General features: G+C 42.7%; 2 protein-coding genes across 3 annotated transcripts in view; one reads left to right on the plus strand and one right to left on the minus strand.

Moving 5' to 3' along the window:
* TSPAN4 (tetraspanin 4) overlaps nucleotides 1–22899 on the plus strand; it is a 1094228-nt gene that overhangs the window by 394691 nt on the left and 676638 nt on the right. The window lies entirely within an intron of this gene.
* Nucleotides 1078–3213, minus strand: LOC120917315 (coatomer subunit zeta-1-like). Its single transcript, XM_040328526.1, has 2 exons — nucleotides 2704–3213; nucleotides 1078–2126 (listed from the first exon to the last, which is right to left on the minus strand). Exons 1-2 carry the CDS (start codon nucleotides 3147–3149, stop codon nucleotides 2039–2041), a joined length of 534 nt encoding a protein of 177 aa, XP_040184460.1. The 5' UTR covers nucleotides 3150–3213; the 3' UTR covers nucleotides 1078–2038.

A 22899-nucleotide genomic window follows, 5' to 3' on the forward strand; every position in this document is an offset into this window, starting at 1 on the left:
GTGTATGTGTTTGTATGTTTCTTAGGCCTCTTGCACACTGCAGCTTGAAAAAGCTCAGTACAGCTTTTTTTTTTTTTTTTTTTACTGAGCTAAAATACATCCCATTCATTTTATAATGTGCCTATGCACACAGGTGCATAAACAAGCGCTTTGAATTCTTCAGTAAAAAAAAAAATGTAATTTGCATTTTTGGGCAGTAATTTACGTCTCATGCGCACAAATGGCAAGTTACATATTGCAAAACAAGAACGCGAGAATAGGTTTGTGCAAAAATTTGCACGAATTTGCACGGATGCATTTGCCCGAAAATACACACAAATATATACAAGGAAAAAAAGTCTGAAAAAGTAGATGCTCAAACAGGAGTATAGTGTGCAAGTGTGCAAGTGTGCAACACGCCTTAAAATAAATCTTTAAAGCCCAGTTGAAGGCTAACGTCTTTTTTTATCCCTTTGTAGTACTGTACCTCTGCAGGTTAGGAATTGTGATGTTTTTTTTCTAGGAAATGTTTAAAATACCCTTTACTCTGTGCTGGCAGAGTTCAGTAACATCCATACTCCTCAGCACAAGCATATTACACAGACTTGTGTTAGGAGAAGGGAAGGTGGCCCGTCAAACCAGATTTGTTATGTTACAGAGTGCACATTTCTGGTGTGTACTGGACTGCACAGTCATATTTGGACACAGTGTACAGCTGCTTTAACAGAACAGGAGAAGAAAGACTAGGAAAATGTAGGTTGTTAGAACAAAGTCTGTCTGACTGCATATTTATTTCTGTGACCTAAACGGGGCTTTAATGAAAAGAATACATAGGCTGTCTTTGCTGATCAACTTCTGATTAAGTTATTGCAAAGCTGAAATGACTTTCTATTACCAGCACTGAAGTGCAAAACTTAGCATTCAGATAGACCCCCTTGGAGTCTGGGGCTTTGGGTAACTGCCCATTATTGTCAAATAGATTGCATAAGAATTAATACAGCTGACATACTAAATAATATAAAATATTTTACAATAAAATGCTATGTGCAATCTTCATTACATTCAGACATGTTATATTTTCTTTTTTTTTTTTTTTTTATATTTGTATGTCATTTATTAATCATTATAAAGGTCTCAAATTTGTACAGCACTTTGGATAGCAATAGAAGACCATAACCTCAGTACAAAGCAGCTGCTTCTGGACTTCAGTATAAGGATTTATGATCCTACTATCGAATACAGAAGCAAGTTTTAGTATTAAAGTTGTACTTTCAAGGTGAAGTACATAGCACAAGTATACATGGCATACTCTACATTGGTCCTCAAAGTTATAATACACAATTTCAGTTTGTTAAAAAAAGAAATGCCTCCTGTTGATCCATGCATCAGTCTTAAGCTGGCCACACATATGGCAATACATATGTAGTCCAACCCAGTTGTAATGCGTGTGGCCATCTTTAACCTGTGTGCTGTGGATATAAAAATATAAATATCCCTAGATGAGTAAATCAATTGCTAACTGTGTAAATGGGTGAGGCAGTATGTGCATAATCTCCCATGAAGCTGAGAGGGATGTAGATAGTGTGAACTATTTTCTGTCTATTATATAAATTTACAATGCCGTTTCCAATAATAATCACATTTATAACTAATTGTGGCCCTCAGTAGTCCAAGTCGTTTACTGTAAAGAATGAATTTGTTTGTAATCTCTACAATAAAAACTGCAACTTGACACAATGACTGATCATTTTTAAACGTTAGGGCTGTCATATGTACTTTATCTATGCTCTTACCATCAGCGGGATAGGAAACCAATTACACACCATTTCCACATACCAGTAGCCAAATGTAAAGTTACATAAAATAAAGATTTTAACAAGGCGGCAAACATTTGTAATGCACTTCAATGCAATGAGTTATTGCCTCTTGCTGCTGTGGTAGACATCAGTGCTACTGCTTTAAACCATAGGGATATAAACAGTCAAAGGGTAGGAACTGGGAACTAGACAGGAGGTCTCAAAAAAGATGGAATGGACATGTCCTGGAACAGATGAACTCGCTATCGGAGGAGTGACCACTTGATTTGCTCTTTTGCAGACTGCAGCACCTGAGAGACCGTTTGTTCTGTTAGAGGAACATCATCACCCCTCAGTGCAACACAAAAAAAATGGATGGAGTACAGCGCTCAGGGTGTTTGCACAAAGCAATCAGCAAGGGGTTAAAAAATAAATAAAAATAATAATAGAAAAATAATAAAATTAAGGAATCAATTAATTTAAAAAAGTCACAAACCACATTAGGGATATACGATATGACTGTTCATGTTCAAAAGTCCATAATAGGTGCAGTCCCAACAAAATGCCAAAAAGGCTGTGATGGATGATAATGAGGAACTGTTGTGGTTGAAGGCAGTAATTCAGGGCTGCTATCCGGGAGCGAAGCCAGCTCGGTGTATACAAGAGAAAAACAAAAGCCACCGTCCGATCTGACGTCACGCAACAGCTGATGAACTCATTGCCTAGCAGCGGCACAACAACGAGGACTTAGCCGTCTCTCTCCCCGGCTCCCTCCGGCTGCCCAGCTCTCACGCTTTGCGGACTGTCTGCTACACATGCATACCAGCTCCCACGACTGCACCATACTACTATGATGTAAGTGCTGGATATATTTTTATGTTTTATAATTAAACCAGTATACTCAGAGGCGCTTCTCTCTTTTGTTTTCCTCAGTGCAACACGATGAACCACTTGCTGGGGGTCACTCTCCAAAATGACTCCTCCATCTATAATTTCATCAACTGCAAGGAACAGCCCTTCCATGTTCTCCAGGAGTGTTCTTTTCTCTACATTTTTTCTGAGCATCTGGCTTAATGAATCGAAAAGGCAATTCAGAACAGCCATCAACATGAGCTCATTCTCATGGGAACTTCCAATAACATAGAAGTACAGGTCAATGCTGCTCTTATATACCACAGTCAGACCCTTAAGAAGAGCTATTTCACTGTCTGTCCTGTGCGTTTTATTAAAGATATTCTTCTCAAAGGACTTTTGCTCCTTCACAGATGGATAGGTTTCATCATAGTACTTTGCCAAGAGCCTCTCGCCATCGTTGTCTAATATGAGAACAGCTTTCACTGTGTACAACGAGGGGTCCAGTATTACCGCGTCCATCTTCCTCAATCCTGCCGACGTGGAGGAACACTCAGGTTGGTCACTGGAGCTGTCAATCCCGACATGTTATATTTTCTCACCCACACCTCTTTTGTTTTACTTTGAATCCAGTGGAATTTGTTTTTTTCTTTGACAAATACGTACCCAGGTGGTTATGTTGACAGACTCTATTTGACAATTCTATATAGAATATTAATCATTGTACAGTGTTTATAGAATCACAAGTGGTGTTATACTCTTTGCATATTATTATTGCTTCAGACCATCTACACAATTTGCATCCTTTTTTTCCCACAAATAGAGCTTTTTTTATGGTGGTTGTAATGCCTCGGCTGCGCGTTGCTTCAGGTACACAGCTTCACATCAAGTATAAACCGAATCTCAATGAAAGGAGCGCTGGTTTGTTAAACTGATGCAATCTTTACTGAGATATAATGAACAGGAAAGTAAGATAGTGTTCGTATGAGATATGTGATGATATGGTAAAACTGTGAAACAAACATAAAAAGACAAATGTAAGCATGGCTATTCAAGCAACATACATTATACATAGCTAATACAAAAGATAGGGCCTAACTAACATGTGCTTGCTTACTACACTGAAACACACATTATCTATCTGCAATGTCTAACATCCCTCTACACAAGCTGAACTAGCAAAACCCCTTTACTCACAGGCTTTGGTGTTCGTCAGGTTTGCAATCTGTATTAGCTTTAGGATGTCCTGTGGATCTGGTCACTACAGTAGCTAGAGCTGGAATGAACAGGATATGTCCCAGCAAGCCTTAGACAGTACAGAGAAGACCCGCCTCTAGGCTTTAAGAAAATGGAGGGTCTTAAAGAAACAGACACTGCTGAGTGCCAAGCATGTATATACATTGCAAAGGCAGCACACTCCCCACCTGGCATACCTTTTGTTATGTCACTAACCTTTGGACAGAAGTAAAACTTCAGAAATAGGCCTAGCATACACCTTGGGAATGCCCTGTCTAACAATTCTAACTTCAACCTTTCTAACTCTAGCATCACTACTAGGATCAGTCCCCACAATGAGTCCAATAGGCCATTCGTTCCTGTGGGCCTGAGTGTCTTTTAATAAGACAATGTCTCCAACTTGTAAGTTGGGTTTGTCATCTTGCCATTTCTTGCGTGGCTGGAGTGTCACCAGGTATTCCTGTCTCCACCTCTTCCATAAAATGTCCGCAAGGCTTTGAACTTGTCTCCATTGCTTGATATACAAGTCCTTGAGGTCAAAGTCTCCTGTGGGAGCTGTCACTGGTTCCACCTTCTGGGTCAGCAGCATTGCGGGTGTCAAGACTGACGGCATCTCCGGATCTGTAGACACTGGAACCAAAGGTCTGGCGTTCATAATGGCCACGACTTCAGCCATTAGGCTGCATTCACACCTAAGCGACAAAACGCCCGACGCGGGACGCTTCTGTCGCTAGAGGGGAGAATTCCCATTGCCGTCTATGGAGATGGTTCACATCTCATAGACGCGCAACGCCTGTCGCCTGAAAAAAAGTCCCGGACCCTTTTTTTCACGCGACAGGCGCGTTTTCCCATAGACAGCAATGGGAATACTTTAGAAAAAAAAAAAAAAAGAAACATTTGTAATCGCGGCAAATCTGCCGCTACACGCGTACGCGGCTGTCGCTTAGGTGTGAATGCAGCCTTAGTGTAGTCAAAGCTTAATGAGTGAGGCGAGTAGACCCAACCTTCAGGAGCATGGCATCCAGAATACGACGAGCTACTCCAATCATCCTCTCCCAGGCTCCTCCCATATGCGATGCGTGTGGAGGATTAAAGGTCCAAGTGCATCCTTGATCTTGAAGATAGGAACCTGTTTCAGAGTCTGTAGAGATGATCTTCAACTCCTTGCAGGCCCCAATAAAGTTTGTGCCACGGTCTGAACGAATCAATTTCGCTGGTCCTCTGATAGAGAAGAATCTTCTCAAGGCATTGATGAAACTTGAAGTGGATAAAGATGCAATCACTTCAATATGAACTGCTCTAGTACTCAGGCAAGAGAACAGAACAGCCCAACGTTTACTTTCGGCACTGACTCCTCTGGTCTTGCGAGAAGAGATGTTCCATGGTCCAAAAACGTCTAGACCTACGTGAGTGAACGGAGGATCTGAAGCAAGTCTGTCTGCAGGTAAGTTTGACATCTTCTGAACCTCAAGTTTCCCTCTAATCTTCTTACAGGTAACGCATTTGCTGATCACGCTGGAGACTAGTCTCTTACCTCCTATGATCCACAATCCTGCTGACCGTACTGCTCCTTCAGTGAAGTGTCGTCCTTGATGTGCAACTTGCTCGTGATAGTGTCTTACCAGAAGAAGAGCGATGTCATGATTCTTAGGTATGATGAAGGGATGTCTCTCTTGGATAGTGATATCCGCTGCCGACAAACGACCTCCAATTCTTAGTACTCTGTCTTCGTCGAGGATAGGGTTCAACCTCTTGAGCGAACTGTGTCGAGAAATCTCTTCCTTTTTCAGAAGGCTTTGAATTTCTTCTTTAAAGACTTCCTGCTGGACGCATTTGATGATTGCAACCTTGGCTTGTTCAAGATGGTCGTTGCTACGTTGATCAGTATTAGTAGCTCTGCAGGAGTATCTGGCTAGACAGATACGTTTTCCGATTGCACGGGTCAGCGACTTCCAACTGGAAAACCTTTTAAATCTATGGGCGCCCAGACTGTCTCTGGTAACTAAAGTTTTACAAACTGCAACTTGAAGTCTTACCTCTTTGTCTTGATCTGGTTCTATGAGCTGAAAGGTCTCTACCTGAGTAGTCTCTTTGGTTTCTGGCTTACCAAGAAACGATGGACCTATGAACCAGTTAGTTTGCTTGAGTGCAGCGGCTGACACCAATCTTGTCTCATGATCAGCTGGGTTCTTGTCTGTGCTGATGTAATGCCACTGATCTGGACTTGTAGACTTTCTGATACGTGTCACTCTGTTGGTCACGTATGTGTAAAATCTTTTTGAAGCGTTGTGAAGCGTCCTTACACAATCTTGCTGTCCGTATAAAAGTTCACTGCATGGATCTCAATGTCCAGTTCAGTCGTAATCATGTCTGCCATCTCTAGCGCTAAGACAGCAGCACAAAGTTCTAGACGTGGGACAGTGTGAACAGGTCTGGGAGCTAGTTTAGATTTTCCCATGATGAACCCAACATCGCTTTGTCCCTAAGTGTCTATTACCCTAAGGTAAGTTACAGCTGCGATAGCCATAGTGGAAGCGTCAGAGAATACGCATAATTCTCTCCTCTTTGTAGCAGATAAGGAAACAAATACGTACAGTCTTGGAATGTTGAGTTGTTCAAGCTCTAACAAGGAGTCTTTCCACAACTTCCACTGCATTTGCTTCTCTTCCCAGTCAATTTGTTCCTGCTCAGTAGTGATCTGTCTCAAAAGAGCTTTGCCTTGCATGATGATGGGTGCTACGAATCCCAGGGGGTCATAAAGACTGTTGACTGTAGATAGGACACCTCTTTTGTGAATGGTTTCTCTTCTCTGGAGACCCTGAAGGTGAAACTGTCAGTCTTTAGGTCCCAACTAAGCCCAAGACTTCTTTGCAAGGGTGGTGATTCTGTTCCTAGATCTAAGTCTTTGAGGTCTTTAGCACGGTCTTCCATTGGAAATGCTTCCATGACTCTGTTGCTGTTGGAAGCTACCTTGTTCAATCTTATGTTGGATTCTGCCAACATTTCTTTTGTACTTTTCAGGACGTTAAAGCGGAGTTCCGGCCACAATTTCACTTTTTAAATATAAATACCCCTGTAATACACAAGCTTAATGTATTCTAGTAAAGTTAGTCTGTAAACTAAGGTTCGTTTTGTTAGGTTGTTACAGCATTTAGACACTTTATAAAATACAAATTGACTGGGGCCATCTTAAGTGTGGGCATCATGAAGCCAGACTGTATGACTTCCTGGATTTCAGCCTTGCAGATCTCGCACATGCTCAGTGCTACACAAGCAGTGTAATAGGTTTCAGATCAGGTTTCAGCACCTGTACTGTCCAAGTCACATGATTCTTCGAGACTGGGGAGTGCACAGACTCCTGGAAAGTTACACCCACTACATTCCCAGGAGTCTGTGCGGTGTAGGTTAGGAAGCTTAAGCACCTAGGTGCAGGAAGAGGGAAGATTAACTATTCTGCCTAGCAACAACACTTTGAAGGCATCTAAAAAAAAAAAAAAATTCTTAAAGGACTAATGACATTTTTTTAAAACTACTGATGTAATGTTATATTTATGGGTGGAACTCCACTTTAATAGCTTCTTCGTTGCTGGAGAAAGAAGCAAGTCCATCGTCCACGTAGAAGTTCTTCATGACGAACTGTTTGGCTTCTTGACCATGTCTTTCACCTTGCTGTGCTGCTCGTTTCAGGTTGTAGATAGCTACAGCTGGGGAAGGGCTGTTTCCAAACACATGTACCTTCATCCTGTACTCTGTGATGTCTTTGTTAAAGTCATTGTCTGCATACCACAGGAACCTTAAGTAGTCTCTGTGATCTTCTCGAACGAAGAAACAGTAGAACATCTGTTGTACATCTGCTGTTACTGCTACGAGTTCTTTTCTGAACCTGATGAGTACTCCAAGGAGTGTGTTGTTCAGGTCAGGTCCGCTGAGAAGGTCGTCATTTAGTGAGGTGCCTTCGTACTTCGCACTAGAGTCAAATACTACACGTATCTGACCTGGTTTCTGAGGATGATACACCCCAAATATTGGTAAGTACCAGTGTTCTTGGTTTTCTTGTAGTGGTGGTGCCTTTTCTGCCTGCTCGTGGTCAAAAATCTTTTGCATGAAGGCTTGGAAGTGTTTCTTCATATTTGGCTTTCTTTGTAGAGTGCGCTGCAACAAAGTGAAGCGTTTCTCTGCTTGTACCCTGTTGTCAGGAAGGCGAAGGCGTGGTGACCGGAAGGGTAGAGGGGCTACCCAGCTGCCTGACTTGTCTCTGTAGACTTCTCTGTCCATGATCTCGAGGAAGAGGGTATCTTCCACCGAGGGTGTTGGCTTGTCGTCGTCTCGTGTTCTTTCAAACACCTTACAACCCAGTTCATCTGTATTTCCAGTTGAGGCTAAGTCTTCCATGCACCTCTGGATACTCCGATGATGTGTTGGGTTGTCTAATCTCTCTTTAATGTGTAGACTGTTGGTACATGGGCAGAGACAAGATGTACAACCATTCTGCAACAGATGTGTTCTGTAGACATTTACCTTTGCTGGTTTGTGCAGTCCGTCTAGACATACTTCTCCAACGATGACCCATCAGAGATCAAGGCGTTGTGCAAATGGTGCATTGTGTGGCCCATTGTACTGTTCTCTGACTTTGTGCACTCTGAGAATATCTCTCCCAAGTAGAAGGGTGATTGCAGCATCTGGATCTAGTGCTGGTATTTGGTCTGCTATTCGCACCAGATGAGGGTGATGACGAACAACTTCAGGTGTGGGAATCTCTGACCTGTCGTCTGGTATCTCATCACATTCTATGAGGGTAGGAAGAGTCACCTTTGTCTTTCCATCTAATGACTCGATGATGTAGTTATTTGATCTTCTCCCTATTGTCTCTACAACTCCAGAACAAGTCTTCAAGGTGTATGGAGTTGGACTTCCTTTGTCACCGAAGAGGTCAAAGAATTCTGTTTTTGCCAGAGATCTGTTACTCTGTTCATCCAAGACTGTGTACATCTTGATTGCCTTTTCTCTGAAACCTGCTGGATACACCTTGACTAAGCATATCTTGGAGCATGATCTTGAGCGGCCCTGCTCTGTACAGATCTCAGTGCACTTTGAGGTTACAGCTGGTGTTGTACTCTCGCCTTGCTCCCCACCATGATCTTCTTGAGTTGCCGGAACTTCTTGTTTCCATTGTGGTGGTCCCGGGTGCAGTGTTGACAAGTGTTTGTCACTGTTACACTCTGCGCATTGTATTGTTTTTGTACAGTCTTTTGCAAGATGCTGAATTGAAGCGCAACATCTGAAACAAATGCGATTGTCTTTAAGATAAGCTTTGCGCTCTTCTAATGTCTTACTTCTGAAACTGTGGATGAGGCTTGTTGTGGATAGGACATATTTTGTCTGGCTCCTCAACTTTCTTACTTGTGTTGTCTTCCTGATTGGCTGCAGATTCAGGCGGAACTTCTGTCTTCCTTACAGAAACTGTTGCTCTGCGTTCTTTGTAAAGCCCTGGAGGTTTCTGCTCTACCTTTGGGAAGCTTGCCGTTCTCTTGTTCAGGAAAGCAAAGCTTGGGTCATTGCGTATTTCAGCTTGGTCTTCTATGAATTCAGCGAAGAAGGCGAACGGTGGAAATGCAACTCGATGATCTTTCTTGTATCTTGAAGCTTGAGCTACCCACCTTTCTTGCAAGTTGTAAGGAAGTTTCTCGATTATGGGCTCAACTCCACGTGCTGTATCCAGATATGAGAGACCTGGCAGATATCCACTAGACTTAGCGGCTTCTATTTCTAAGAGTAGGTCTCCCAAACCTCTCACCTTTTGGTAATCCTTGTTTGTTATTCTTGGATAGTTTTCTATCCTTTTCAGAAGAGCATCCTCGATCACTTCAGGTGATCCATAGCATTGTTCTAGTCTCCGCCACACCATTGCAAGTCCTGCTGCTGCATCATAAACATGTACTGATCTGATCCTTTGGGCTTGCTCAGTGGACTCTGGTCCTAGCCATCTGACGAGCTGGTCAAGCTTTCCGTTCTCTGTCAGATTTAAGTCTTGGGTACCGCTCAGGAAAGATGACTTCCAGGCCCAGTAGTTTTCTGGACGGTCATCGAATTTCATGAGACCAGCGCCCACTATCTCACGGCGCATCAGGAATCTTGCCACTTCTATAGCACTTGTTGCGTCTGGCGAATAATTCTCGGGTGTAAACTCAGGGTATGGCTGTGGCTGGTAAGGCTGATGAGGCGCTTGACTGAATCCACTTTGTTTAGGTGGTTGTTCTCATCTGTTGTAAGTCTTTCTGCTATAATGCAGACTTGTATTTGCTTGAGGAGGGAGTACGCGAGCATCCGTTTGCACTCTTGGAGGGTTGGCAGATTGGTCTCTGAGCATGCGACCACTTGACTTCCCACACTGAGATTCTGATTCAGCCTTGCAATGTTGCATAGTATCAAAGTTGCTTATTGCCGGTGGAGTCAATGAAGACCTAGGTACGTCATTGGACTGCTGGTCACTGTACATGGTTGCTTGTGACTGTACGTACTCACGGGTGCGTTGGATTGCGCTGTGGGATGACATCTGGTTTTCTATGCCATCGAACTGAGCTTCAGCAGCCCTTGTGAAAACTTCTGCCTCGGCTAAGGCTGCTGCAGCGTTTTTCTGTTGTTTGAGTAAGTGTAAAGATGCTTCCACTTCTGCTTTCTTTTTGAGTGCTTCAGATTCACTTTTTGCTTGTTCTCTCATCAATTCAGCTTCCTGCTCTGCATAAGAAGCCATGGCGCAAGCTGCCTCTGCTTTTGCTCTTGCCTTAGTCGCTTTATCGCTAGCCAATGACAGACTGGTGATGCTTGAATGTCTAGAACTAGTACGCTTAGATCTTGCTGAATCGGCGCTAGCTGAAGTCAGATTTGTTTGACTGGATGCTCTAGTCTAGACAGTGTTGTGCATCTAGACTTGATTCTTGGCAAGCTGTGTGTGCCATCCTCCTTATAGGAGCATTGAGGGTTAACTGTCAGAGTGTTGTTCTCTGTGTTCTGCATCTTGATTTAGCTGGCAGCGTGGATAATGACTGGACACAGGCAGTATCAGTGTTGTAGTGAGTGAGAGAAATTAGTTTCACTTTCGTTTCACTCCACGTGGCTGAAAGGAGTTATTAGTCCTTTTACTGTGGAGGACGATTCAAAGCTGTTTAACTGCTTCTGACAACGTTTTAAAGCCTTTTTACTGTAATGCCTCGGCTGCGTGTTGCTTCAGGTACACAGCTTCACATCAAGTATAAACCGAATCTCAATGAAAGGAGTGCTGGTTTGTTAAACTGATGCAATCTTTACTGAGCTATAATAAGTAAGATAGTGTTCGTATGAGATATGTGATGATATGGTAAAACTGTGAAACAAACATAAAAAGACAAATGTAAGCATGGCTATTCAAGCAACATACATTATACATAGCTAATACAAAAGATAGGGCCTAACTAACATGTGCTTGCTTACTACACTGAAACACACATTATCTATCTGCAATGTCTAACATCCCTCTACACAAGCTGAACTAGCAAAACCCCTTTACTCACAGGCTTTGGTGTTCGTCAGGTTTGCAATCTGTATTAGCTTTAGGATGTCCTGTGGATCTGGTCACTACAGTAGCTAGAGCTGGAATGAACAGGATATGTCCCAGAAAGCCTTAGACAGTACAGAGAAGACCCGCCTCTAGGCTTCAAGAAAATGGAGGGTCTTAAAGAAACAGACACTGCTGAGTGCCAAGCATGTAATATACATTGCGAAGGCAGCACAGTGGTATTTGATCACGATCACCTCTGCGGTTTTTATTTTTTGCGCTATAAACAAAAAAAGAGCGACAATTTTGAAAAAAATATATATATTTTTTACTTTTTGCTATAATAAATATCTCCCCAACATTTAAAACAAAAAAACAAATTTCTTCATTAGTTTAGGCTAATTTATACTCTTCTACATATTTTTGGTAAAAAAAAAAATCGCAATAAGCGTATATTGATTATTTTGCGCAAAAGTTATAGACAAAAAAAGGAAGTTGGGACTTTAAAAGAGGTTGTTGACTGGTTAGGTCAGAATAACTGAAACATGTTTTATTGACATATTAACCACTTGCCGCCCGCCAATGACAAATTGACGTCGGCAAAGTGGTTGTAGAATCCTGACTGGACGTCATATGACGTCCTCAGGATTCTAAGCCGCTGCGCGCCCCCGCATCGCGGCGATCGTTGTTGCGGGGTGTCAGTCTGACACCCCGCAACACCGATCTCGGTAAAGAGTCTCTCACGGAGACTCTTTACCACGTGATCAGCCGTGTCCAACCACGGCTGATCACGATGTAAACAGGAAGAGCCGTCTGACAGACGCGAGTAGAGGAGAGCCGATCAGCGGCTCTCCTGACAGGGGGGGTTCGCGCTGATTGTTTATCAGCGCAGCCCCCCCTCGGATCGCCACATGGACCACCAGGGAAGCCCACCCTGGACCACCAGGGAAGGGCAACAAACAAAAAAAAAGTCTCAAAAAAATAAAAAAGTCTCAAAAAAAAAAAAGTAAAAAAAAAAAACCCCATTAAAAATAAAAAAAAGATGCCAATCAGTGCCCACAAATGGGCACTGACTGGCAACATAGGAAAAATAAGTGCCGCCCCACAGTGTCCATCAGTGCCACCCCACAGTGTTCATCAGTGCCACCCACAGTGTCCATCAGTGCCCATCCATGCCCAGTGCCCACCTATCAGTGCCCATCTGTGCCAACCATAAGTATCCATCAGTGCCACCCATAAGTGCCACCCATGAGTGCCCATCTGTGCCGCCTATATGTGCCCATCAGTGCCGCCCATGAGTGCCCATGAGTGCTGCCTGAGTGCCCATCAGTGCCGCCTATGTGTGCCCATCAGTGCCGCCTATGTGTGCCCATCAGTGCCGCATACCAGCGCCGCCAATCAGTGCCACCTTATCTGTGCCCGTCAGTGCTACCTCATCGATGTCCATCAGTGCCATCTCATCAGTGCCGCCATATCATTGCCCGTAATTGAAAGAGAAAACGTACTTATTTACAAAAAAATTAACAGAAAAAAATAAAAACGTAATTTTTTTTCTAAATTTTCAGTCTTTTTTTAGTTGTTGCGCAAAAAAAAAAAATCGCAGGGGTGATCAAATACCACCAAAAGAAAGCTCTATTTGTGGGGAAAAAAGGACGGAAATTTTGTTTGGGTACAGTGTAGCATGACCGCGAAATTGCCATTCAAAGTGCGACAGTGCTGAAAGCTGAAAATTGGCTTGGGCGGGAAGGTGTATACGTGCCCTGTATGGAAGTGGTTAAATATAAATGCATAACATTCATTATAAGAGTCGGTTCACACTGGGGCGACACGACTTCCAGCACGACTTTCAGAGGCAACTCCAACACGACTTCAGCATGAACCACAGGGCGACCTGGGGCAACTCCAGGCGATCTGGGGCGATTTACAACACGATTTGAAGTCGCCTCCAGGACAGGGAATGTTAGAAGTGGCCAATCGGAGCTTCTAAGCTCTTTTGACATCATTCTTCTTCCTGTTTAATTTCTTCTTCCCTGTTCCCTGTTTTTCTGTGTCCAAAATACTCCCAGTGCGTTAAGTAATGTCAGCTGTCATAGCAGCTGGTTTGGCAGTATTGATCAATAAGGATCTATTGATCCTGCCAGGGATATTCTGTTGCTTGGGATCTATTGTTGTCAGGGGAACTAGTGTTCCTGTTAGGGATCTACTGTTGTCAGGGATCTATTGTTGTTGTCACAGGAACTATTGTTTCTGTCAGGGATCTAATGTGTCAGGGATCTATTGTTAGGGGAACTAGTGTTCCTGTTAGGGATCTACTGTTGTTTTAAGGGGATCTATTGTTGTCAGGGAACTGGTGTTCTTGTTAGGGATCTACTGTTGTGAGGAATCTATTGTTGTTGTCACATGAACAATTGTTCCTGTCAGGGATCTATTGTTGTCAGGGATCTACTGTTGTTGTCAGGGGATCTATTGTTCCTGTCAGAGATATACTGTTGTTGTCAGGGAAACTAGTGTTCCTGTTAGGGATCTACTGTTGTTGTATGGGGATCTATTGTTCCTGTCAGGGATATACTTTTGTCGGGGATCTATTGTTGCTGGCATGGGATCTACTGTTGCTGGCAGGGATCTACTGTTGCTGGCAGGGGATCTACTGTTGCTGGCAGGGGATCTATTGTTGCTGGTGTGTTCTATTGTTGCTGTCTGCAAGGTATCTATTATACTGCTTGTCTTGGTAAAAAGTTCTATCCAAAACTGTTAGTACCACAAATCGCCAGAAGGAGTAGTCTTTGGAGGTGAGTAGGGGTTGGAAACAAGGCATGGTGCTCAGAGTTGGGTAGAGATGTAGACAAGGGGGGGGGTTCATGCACCCATTCTCTGTGAAAACAAGTGGCCTGTATGGAACTACAACCATCATGCCTAGTCAAGGAAAACAGACATATAATAAAGGTTAAAGGGGAGCTCCAGTCCCCCAAACATTTTTTTTTAAACACTGCTCTTTAACTGTCATAACCTGAAAATGAATATTTCTAACATGTCATTCTTTTTTTTTTTTTTTAAATGTTTTTATTAATTTTCAATATGTAAATAAACATACAGTGGTTCAACAATCAAATTCAAGTCGAGTATTGTGATACATATACAATTAGTCAATTTCAATAAGGAGAAACAACAATTCTAGTCACTGAAAACAAATAACAGTGTATCATATTTTAGAGAGAAATGGAGTAGGGAAAGGGAAGAGAGGACAAGGAAAGGGGAAGAAGCTTATGAAATGAAGTGTGGCAGCAATAAAAAGAGTCAAATAAACACATAAAATACCATCTCGTGCGAAACTTGATGAAACTTATTCCATAAGGAACAGATGAAAGCCGGTGAGTTCAATTGATAGACAATAACTGAAATTCACTAGATTCTGTGAAGTTAGACCAGCATGCCCATTTTTTATTGAAACTGTTAGAGGAATCGTTCGATTGATGGATTAGGTTTTCCATATCTGCTATATGTTGAACTTTTTTTATCCAATCAGAAATAGTAGGGGGGGAGGACTGCAACCATTTAATTGGGATGCAAAGCCTGGCCGCATAACATGTCATTCTTTTAGCGCTTTTACTTTCTTTAAAAATACTTGGTTACTTACTGATCTCGGAAGCAGGCAGTTTCCATTCTAGTTGTGGGCATCTGAAGCCTTCTTGTGTATATTTCCTGGATTTCTTTGCAGCTATCTACCCATCATGCACCAGCAAATCTCGCACATGCTTAGTAATGCTTCAGGGAGGCCGTCCGTCTTCCTGACAGGTTGCTATGGTAATCTTGAGTCTGTCGAAGTTCCCGCCCCCATGTTATAGCAACCTGTCAATCACAACACAGGCGAGGAGAGGAAAGAGAAGTGTGGACCAAAACTGGGTGACACGATCCTTATGTTGTTTTTAAATAATTACTGTCTTTATTTTAATTTTGCACATCTGGCGCCCCTGACGTTCCTGGCCGCAGTAATCACTCCCTTAGTCTGCCTCTGTTTTGTGTGACTCTGTATTATAATATAACTTTGTGCAGGGGGAGAGAGGGAGATAAGAGCTTTCAAAATATTGATTGTCGATGTTTGGGTGGGCGGGACAAAGCAGCTATTGAACACCAGCCAATTATTTATGTATGCGGCTCCGCCCTGGCCCCATCCTATTGGCTGGCGTTCGATAGCTGCTCTGTCCCGCCCACCCCGACATCGCTGATGAATATTCTAAAAGCTCCTCTCTCTCTCCCCCTCCAGCACGGCTCGACATTGCACATTGTTATACAAAGTGACAGGTGTGTGATATAGGGAGAGAGAGAGAGAGAGAGAGGAGCTTTTAGAATTCATTGGCGATGTCGGGGTGGGCGGGACAGAGCAGCCATCGATCGCCAGCCAATAGGATGGGGTCAGGGCGGGCCGCTATGTGCATGCGGCTCCGCCCCCTTTCTTTAGAAGCCATAGAATTGGCTGGCGATCGATAGCTGCTCTGTCCCGCCCACCTCGACTTCACCGATGACTTCAGAAAGCTCCTCTCTCTCTTCCTGCACACAGGGAAAAAACACAAGATTTCAGGAGGAGGCGAATTCGCAAGGAGCTATGGGATACATGACGCCGATATCCCAGGAACCCTTGCAAATAGCCTTATGCCTTAATCGCCTAGGCGATTAAGGCAGGAAGCTGTGGATAAAAACGTGAAAAAAGGTATTTACCATCCAAAAAATAAAAAATTATTGCCCATTCTGAAAATTACGCAAAAAAAGGGCATGCAGCACAGCCAAACATAAAAAAATGGGTGGAACTCCTCTTTAAACTTACATTTGGCAGTGCGGTTGGTCTGGGACAATACATCAAAATCCTCAAAGGACAGGCGACAAATATCCAGCCAGGCATTGTCCCTCTTCAGTTGGTTTTTGTAATGTCTGTCTGTCTGGTCTCTCCTTGATGAACCTTATAAGGGACTCATTATCCAGAGCCTCTCTTCTATTCTCTTCCCTGGCTCTGGTAGACATGGTGTATAGAGGTATACAGAGACAAACTGAAAGTAATCAGTGTCTAGGAAGGTGGGGGCTGCCTGGGGACAGGGGGGACAGGGGAGTACCTGTGTGCTTCTGGGTAAATTCCTCTCTGCTTCCTGAAAAGTTGCCTCTAAGTTGCCTCATTATGTACAGGGATCAGACTTGGAGACGACTTGCATTGAAATCAATGGGTACAAGTCGCCTAGAAGTCTGATTGAAGTAGTAAAGGAACCTTTTCTGAAGTCGGAGCGACTTCAGTTGTGTGTATTAAGACGGCTCCCATTCACTTCCATTGCTTTTCTGGACAGCACGACTTGAGGAGACTTGACCTGAAGTCAGATAGCAGGTCGCCCCAATGTGAACCGGCTCAAGGTGCATATTGTATATAAAGTAATGACACATAATATAGTTGCACACATGACAAAATAGTCATAAATAAATGAAAGTACATGACATGATCAATAAAAATATATATAAAATAGTATGAATTAACAGTATGAATTCATGTATATACATTTGTGGGCTAGGCAGCACAAAAAAAAGTTTGATAGATTTCTGTGTTGAATATGCAAATTAGGTAGATACAGCGATTCAGAAACGTACGTCCACCCGGCGAATTTTTTTACGTCGTTTACGTAAGGCATTTTCCTGTGTAAAGTTACCCCTCATAAAGCATGGGTAAGTCTTGTTAGGTATGGACGTCGGAAACGAACGAACAGTGTCGTATTTTACGTTGTTTGCGTAAGTCGTTCGCGAATAGGGCTGTACGTAAGTACAGCCCTAGCATTGACAGTTTGCGGCGTTATTTGGAGCATGCACACTTGGAAACGTTCACAGGCGGCGCATGCGCCGTTCGTAAGAAACTTCAATTACGTGGGGTCACAAGTAATTTGAATAAAACACGCCCACATCATCCACATTTGAATTAGGCGGGCTTACGCCGACACATTTACACTACGCCGCGGTAACTTAGGGCGCAAGTTCTTTCTGAATACGGAACTTGTGCCGTATGTTACAGCGGCGTAGTGTATCTGAGATACGCTACACCCGCCGATAGATACGAAAATGTATCTGAATCCAGGCCATAGTGTCTACAAACTATGTGAAAGATTTATGGCATTTTTTTTTTTTTTTACTAATAGTGATCTGCAATTTTTAGCGGTAATGCGACAGACAGATCGGAAACTTTTGACACTTTTTTAGGACCATTGACATTATACAGCGATCAGTCCTATAAAAATGCACTGATTACCAGGGCAGCACTTTGCAGGGGGGCATCACGGAAAGAGTTCCCGCCGGCTTGCGCTACATAAGTGTTGCGCCAGATTTATGGGGCGGACTGGGCTGAAAGGCAAATTAGTCTAGCTCCCCCATAAAGCGGCCTCAACTGTGGGGGCGCTGCTTCTAATTTTGACTGTCCTATCATCCTGGACCACAAACATTCTTCGCTGTGCTATGTTTTCTGCTGCACCATTGGCATGGTTATATTTTCTTAGTCCTCTCCATAAAATTATCAGAAATGTGTGCTTAAAGTAGAACTATAGGCAACACTTTTATTTATTTTTTTCATTTTGGATCGAGTAAGGGAGGCTTATAGCCCCTGTCAGTTTATTTTCCCCCAGGCCCTCAAACCTAGTGTCCCCAGTCGAAAATTTCAGGGTGGGCCTTAAACAGAAAGGGGTGGGTGATATTTAAATTAGGGGGTGCACGAGTTTAGTCAGGCCTAGGGCAGCACTAAACCTAAATACACTACTGCTGATTACTGTAAATTTTACTGGCAGAAAAGGGGTTAACACTAGGGGGCGATCAAGGGGTTAATTGTGTGTTCCCTCAGTGTGTTCTATCCGTGGAGGATAGGATTGACTAGGAGAGGAGAAATTTCCTACTTGATAGGAACAAACGATATGGCTCCTCTTCCCTGATAGCATAGGGATTTGTGTGATTACACACACAAATCCCCATGCTGGCGCTCGTGCACGCGCATCGGGTCCCCCTCTGGTGGCTGCTAAAGAAATGGACGTACCCATGCAGGATTTCGCCCAGGGGAGCCATTCTGCTGCAGTATATCTGTGTGAGCCTATCAGGAAACGGTTAACTGTAGGCAAGACACACTTATCTGGTTGCTGCCACACACACTTGACACCATCTGAATTAAGTACGTTTATCTTGGTCTTAACAGACCACAGGACATGTTCCAGTAATCTATGTCCTTAGTATGCTTGTCTTCAGCAAACTGTTTGCAGGCTTTTTTGTGCATCATCTTTAGAAGAGGCTTCCTTCCGGGATGACAGCCATGCAGACCACTTTGATGCAGTGTGCAGCATATGGTCTGAACACTAACAGGCTGACCCCCCACACCTTCAACCTCTGCAGCAATGCTGGCAGCACTCGTATGTCTATTTCTCAAAGACAACCTCTGGATATGATGCTGAGCACGTGCACTCAACTTCTTTGGTCGACCATGATGACACCTGTTCTTAGTGGAACCTGTCCTGTTAAACCGCTGTATGGTCTTGGCCACCCTGCTGCAGCTCAGTTTTAGGGACTTGGCAATCTTCTTATAGCCTAGGCCATCTTTATGTAGAGTAACAATTCTTTTTATTCAGATCCTCAGAGAGTTATTTGCCACGAGGTGCCATGTTGAACTTCCAGTGACCAGTATGAGAGAGTGAGAGCGATAACACCAAATTGAACACACCTGCTTCCTATTCACACCTGAGACCTTGTAACACTAACATGTCACATGTCAGCGGGGAGGGAAAATGGCTAATTGAGACCAATTTGGACATTTTCACTTAGGGCATACTCACTTTTGTTGCCAGTGATTAAGACATTAATGGCTGTGTGTTGAGGTTTTTTGATGGGACAGCTAATTTACACAGCTATACAAGCTGTACACTGACTACTTTACATTGTAGCAAAGTGTCATTTCTTCAGTGTTGTCACATATTTTCAAAAATGTGAGGGGTGTACTCACTTTTGTGAAATATTATGTGTGTGTGTATGTATGTATATATATATATATATATATATATATATATATATATATATATATATATATATATATATATATATATATATATATATATATATATATATATATATATAAATATATATATATATATATAATATATATATATATACACATAAGTTTCCATATCCTGAAAGAATTCATGATTTCTTGTCCATTTTTCAGAGAATACGGTGTCCTTTTATGAAGCAGTGAAATCTATTCACTGCTTCCTTCACCGGCATTCACGGAGGAGATTTTTCTCCTCTGTGTGCCTGTTTATGAAGCGGAGTGGATCGCTTCACCCTTGGAGGAGTGAAGTGATCTACCAATGCTTCCAACACTGGAGAACGGCCCCTGATACTGGAATCTCTTGAGACTTTACGAGATTACAGTCCCAAAAATTCACTGAAACACTGAGATGTCATTTTATTGAGCAGTGATAAATTATCACCACTCAGTATACTGACAGACGGCGTGGTTAATGTAATTAAAATAACGAGTCCCCCTACATAATATATATATATGTATACACACACATTGTATATACACACACATTATATATATATATATATATACATATATATATATATATATATACAGTACAGACCAAAAGTTTAAACACACCTTCTCATTCAAAGAGTTTTCTTTATTTTCATGACTATGAAAATTGTAGATTCACACTGAAGGCATCAAAACTATGAATTAACACTAATGTGGAATTATACATAACAAAAAAGTGTGAAACAACTGAAAATATATTTCATATTCTAGGTTCTTCAAAGTAGCCACCTTTTGCAGCAGACACATGTCTATAACTGTTAAGAGGATACTGTGTGAATCAGGCCTTCATGGTAGAATATCTGCTAGGAAACCACTGCTAAAGAAAGGCAACAAGCAGAAGAGACTTGTTTGGGCTAAAGAACAGAAGGAATGGACATTAGACCAGTGGAAATCTGTGCTTTGGTCTGATGAGTCCAAACTTGAGATCTTTGGTTCCAACCCCCGTGTCTTTGTGCGACGCAGAAAAGGTGAACGGATGGACTCTACATGCCTGGTTCCCACCGTGAAGCATGGAGGAGGAGGTGTGATGGTGTGGGGGTGCTTTGCTGGTGACACTGTTGGGGATTTATTCAAAATTGAAGGCATACTGAACCAGCATGGCTACCACAGCATCTTACAGCGGCATGCTATTCCATCCAGTTTGCGTTTATTTCGACCATCATTTATTTTTGAACAGGACAATGACCCCAAACACACCTCCAGGCTGTGTAAGGGCTATTTGACCAAGAAGGAGAGTGATGGGGTGCTGCGCCAGGTGACTACCTCTTGAAGCTCATCAAGAGAATGCCAAGAGTGTGCAAAGCAGTAATCAAAGCAAAAGGTGGCTACTTTGAAGAACCTAGAATATGAAATATATTTTCAGTTGTTTCACACTTTTTTGTTATGTATAATTCATTCATAGTTTATAATTAATTCATAGTTTTGATGCCTTCAGTGTGAATCTAAAATTTTCATAGTCATGAAAATAAAGAAAACGCTTTGAATGAGAAGGTGTGTCCAAACTTTTGGTCTGTACTGTATATATATGTATACACACAGCGCCGATCCTGACCTCCTTGGTGCCCCAAGCAAAATGACAAATGACATGTCACATTACAGTTGAGAAGCGGAGGGGGGGGTGGCGACCGTGACATGTCACATTGAAGTTGAGAAGTGGGGGGAGGGGGTGTTCTGCTGTCGGAAATTACATCTTACATTAAAGTGAAAAGCAGGGGGGGGGTGCTGACTTATTACCTCTTCTCCCATGCAGCCAGCGAGTTGAGAAGCAGGGTGATGGGCCGGAAATTACTTTTCACCAGACGGGGCCTCTAGTAATTGGGGGGCCCTAAGCGGCTTGCATAGTGAGCCTATAGGGCAGATCGGCCCTGTATACACATAAATATTACAGGGGGACATGGTTACAGTGTTGGGGGGTCAGAACGAGGTAGAAGGAAGTTAAAAATCTTCCTCCTTCCTCCTCAGATCCCCCGGGAATTCCCTCTTCACTCCCCGCTTCACTACCTCTGAGATGGTAAATCGGGGAGTGTGAATTCTGACACAGACCGCCAGTGAAGTGCTCAGATCACCGCTTTATAAACTGGCCGTTACTGTGTCAGTCTATGAGGATTATCTGTGTGTGGAGATAATCGGCGGGAGAAGTTCAAACACTTCTCCCCCCGGTTATCTCTGTTTCATAAACTGTTTATGGGCTGTGATCAATGGTGATCCTTGGGATCACCGCTGTTCACTGCTTCATAAACGGACACCTATGAATGATAATACAAACTTTTCTTTCATGCATGGTTAGTGTTTGGCGGAAGACATTTATTATTAATCAATTATGTTTACTCTTTTTAAATCATAATGGCAACAGAAACTACCCAAATGACCCTGATCAAAAGTTTACATACACCAGCATTTATAGTTGTGGCCAAATAGCAAAATTTTGGTCTCATCACTCCAAATTACTTTGTGCCAGAAGGTTTGAGGCTTGTCTCTGTGCTGTTTGTCGTATTGTAAGCAGGATACTTTGTGGCATTTGCGTTGTAATGGCTTTCTTCTGGCGACTCAACCATGCAACCCATCTTTCTTCAAGTGCCTCCTTATTGTGCATCTTGAAACAGCCACACCACATGTTTTCAGAGAGTTCTGTATTTCACCTGAAGTTATTTGTGGATTTTTCTTTGCATCCCAAACAATTTCCCTGGCAGTTGTGGCTGAAATTTTAGTTGGTCTACCTGGTTTGGTTTCAACAGAACCCCTAATTTTCCACCTTTTGATTAGTTGTTTTGGCCCTAGTTCAAACTCTTATCAATTAATCGACAACGAATCGATTATCAATTGGCCTACTGATTAGTCGGCCTGCATACAGTATGCATTATTTGTTAACATATCAGGATATACAGTGCAGCATACATACAGCTCAATACACCATCCATACATGTCAGTAAGTGCCTGAGAACGTGTGAATGTGTGAGGAGCAATACCTCATGGGACATTTAGTCCTTGGCAGGAGGTGAGTGGTTCTAAAGTCAGAAGTTTTTTTTACCTTGCTATAGGGGCACTGTATATTACACTTTGCAGCTTGCTATTGGGGCACTCTGAAGGCAGGAGGAGTCAGAAGTGGCAGTGGGGGACCACAGAAGAGGAGAGTCAGGGCTGCTCTGTGCAAAACCATTGCACAGAGCAGGTAAGTATAACACATTGTTTTTGAAAAAATCACTTTAAAGACTGTGTGCAGGAAAGATCAGAATATGAACCCAGAGAAGGTGGAGGATAGACTGGAGGTAATATAAGGCATTGCAATATGGGATGGTTCCCCCAATGGGGTTTTTAGCAGCAAATTTTAATGATTACCAGAATTGTATTGCTTAAAAGTGTTTTTTTTATTGAATATAGACGTATAATGTGGTCATAGCAGTTAAAATATGAGC

This window comes from Rana temporaria, chromosome 11 (genome assembly GCF_905171775.1).
Source record: "Rana temporaria chromosome 11, aRanTem1.1, whole genome shotgun sequence".
In the NCBI taxonomy this organism is placed as follows: Eukaryota; Metazoa; Chordata; class Amphibia; order Anura; family Ranidae; genus Rana; species Rana temporaria.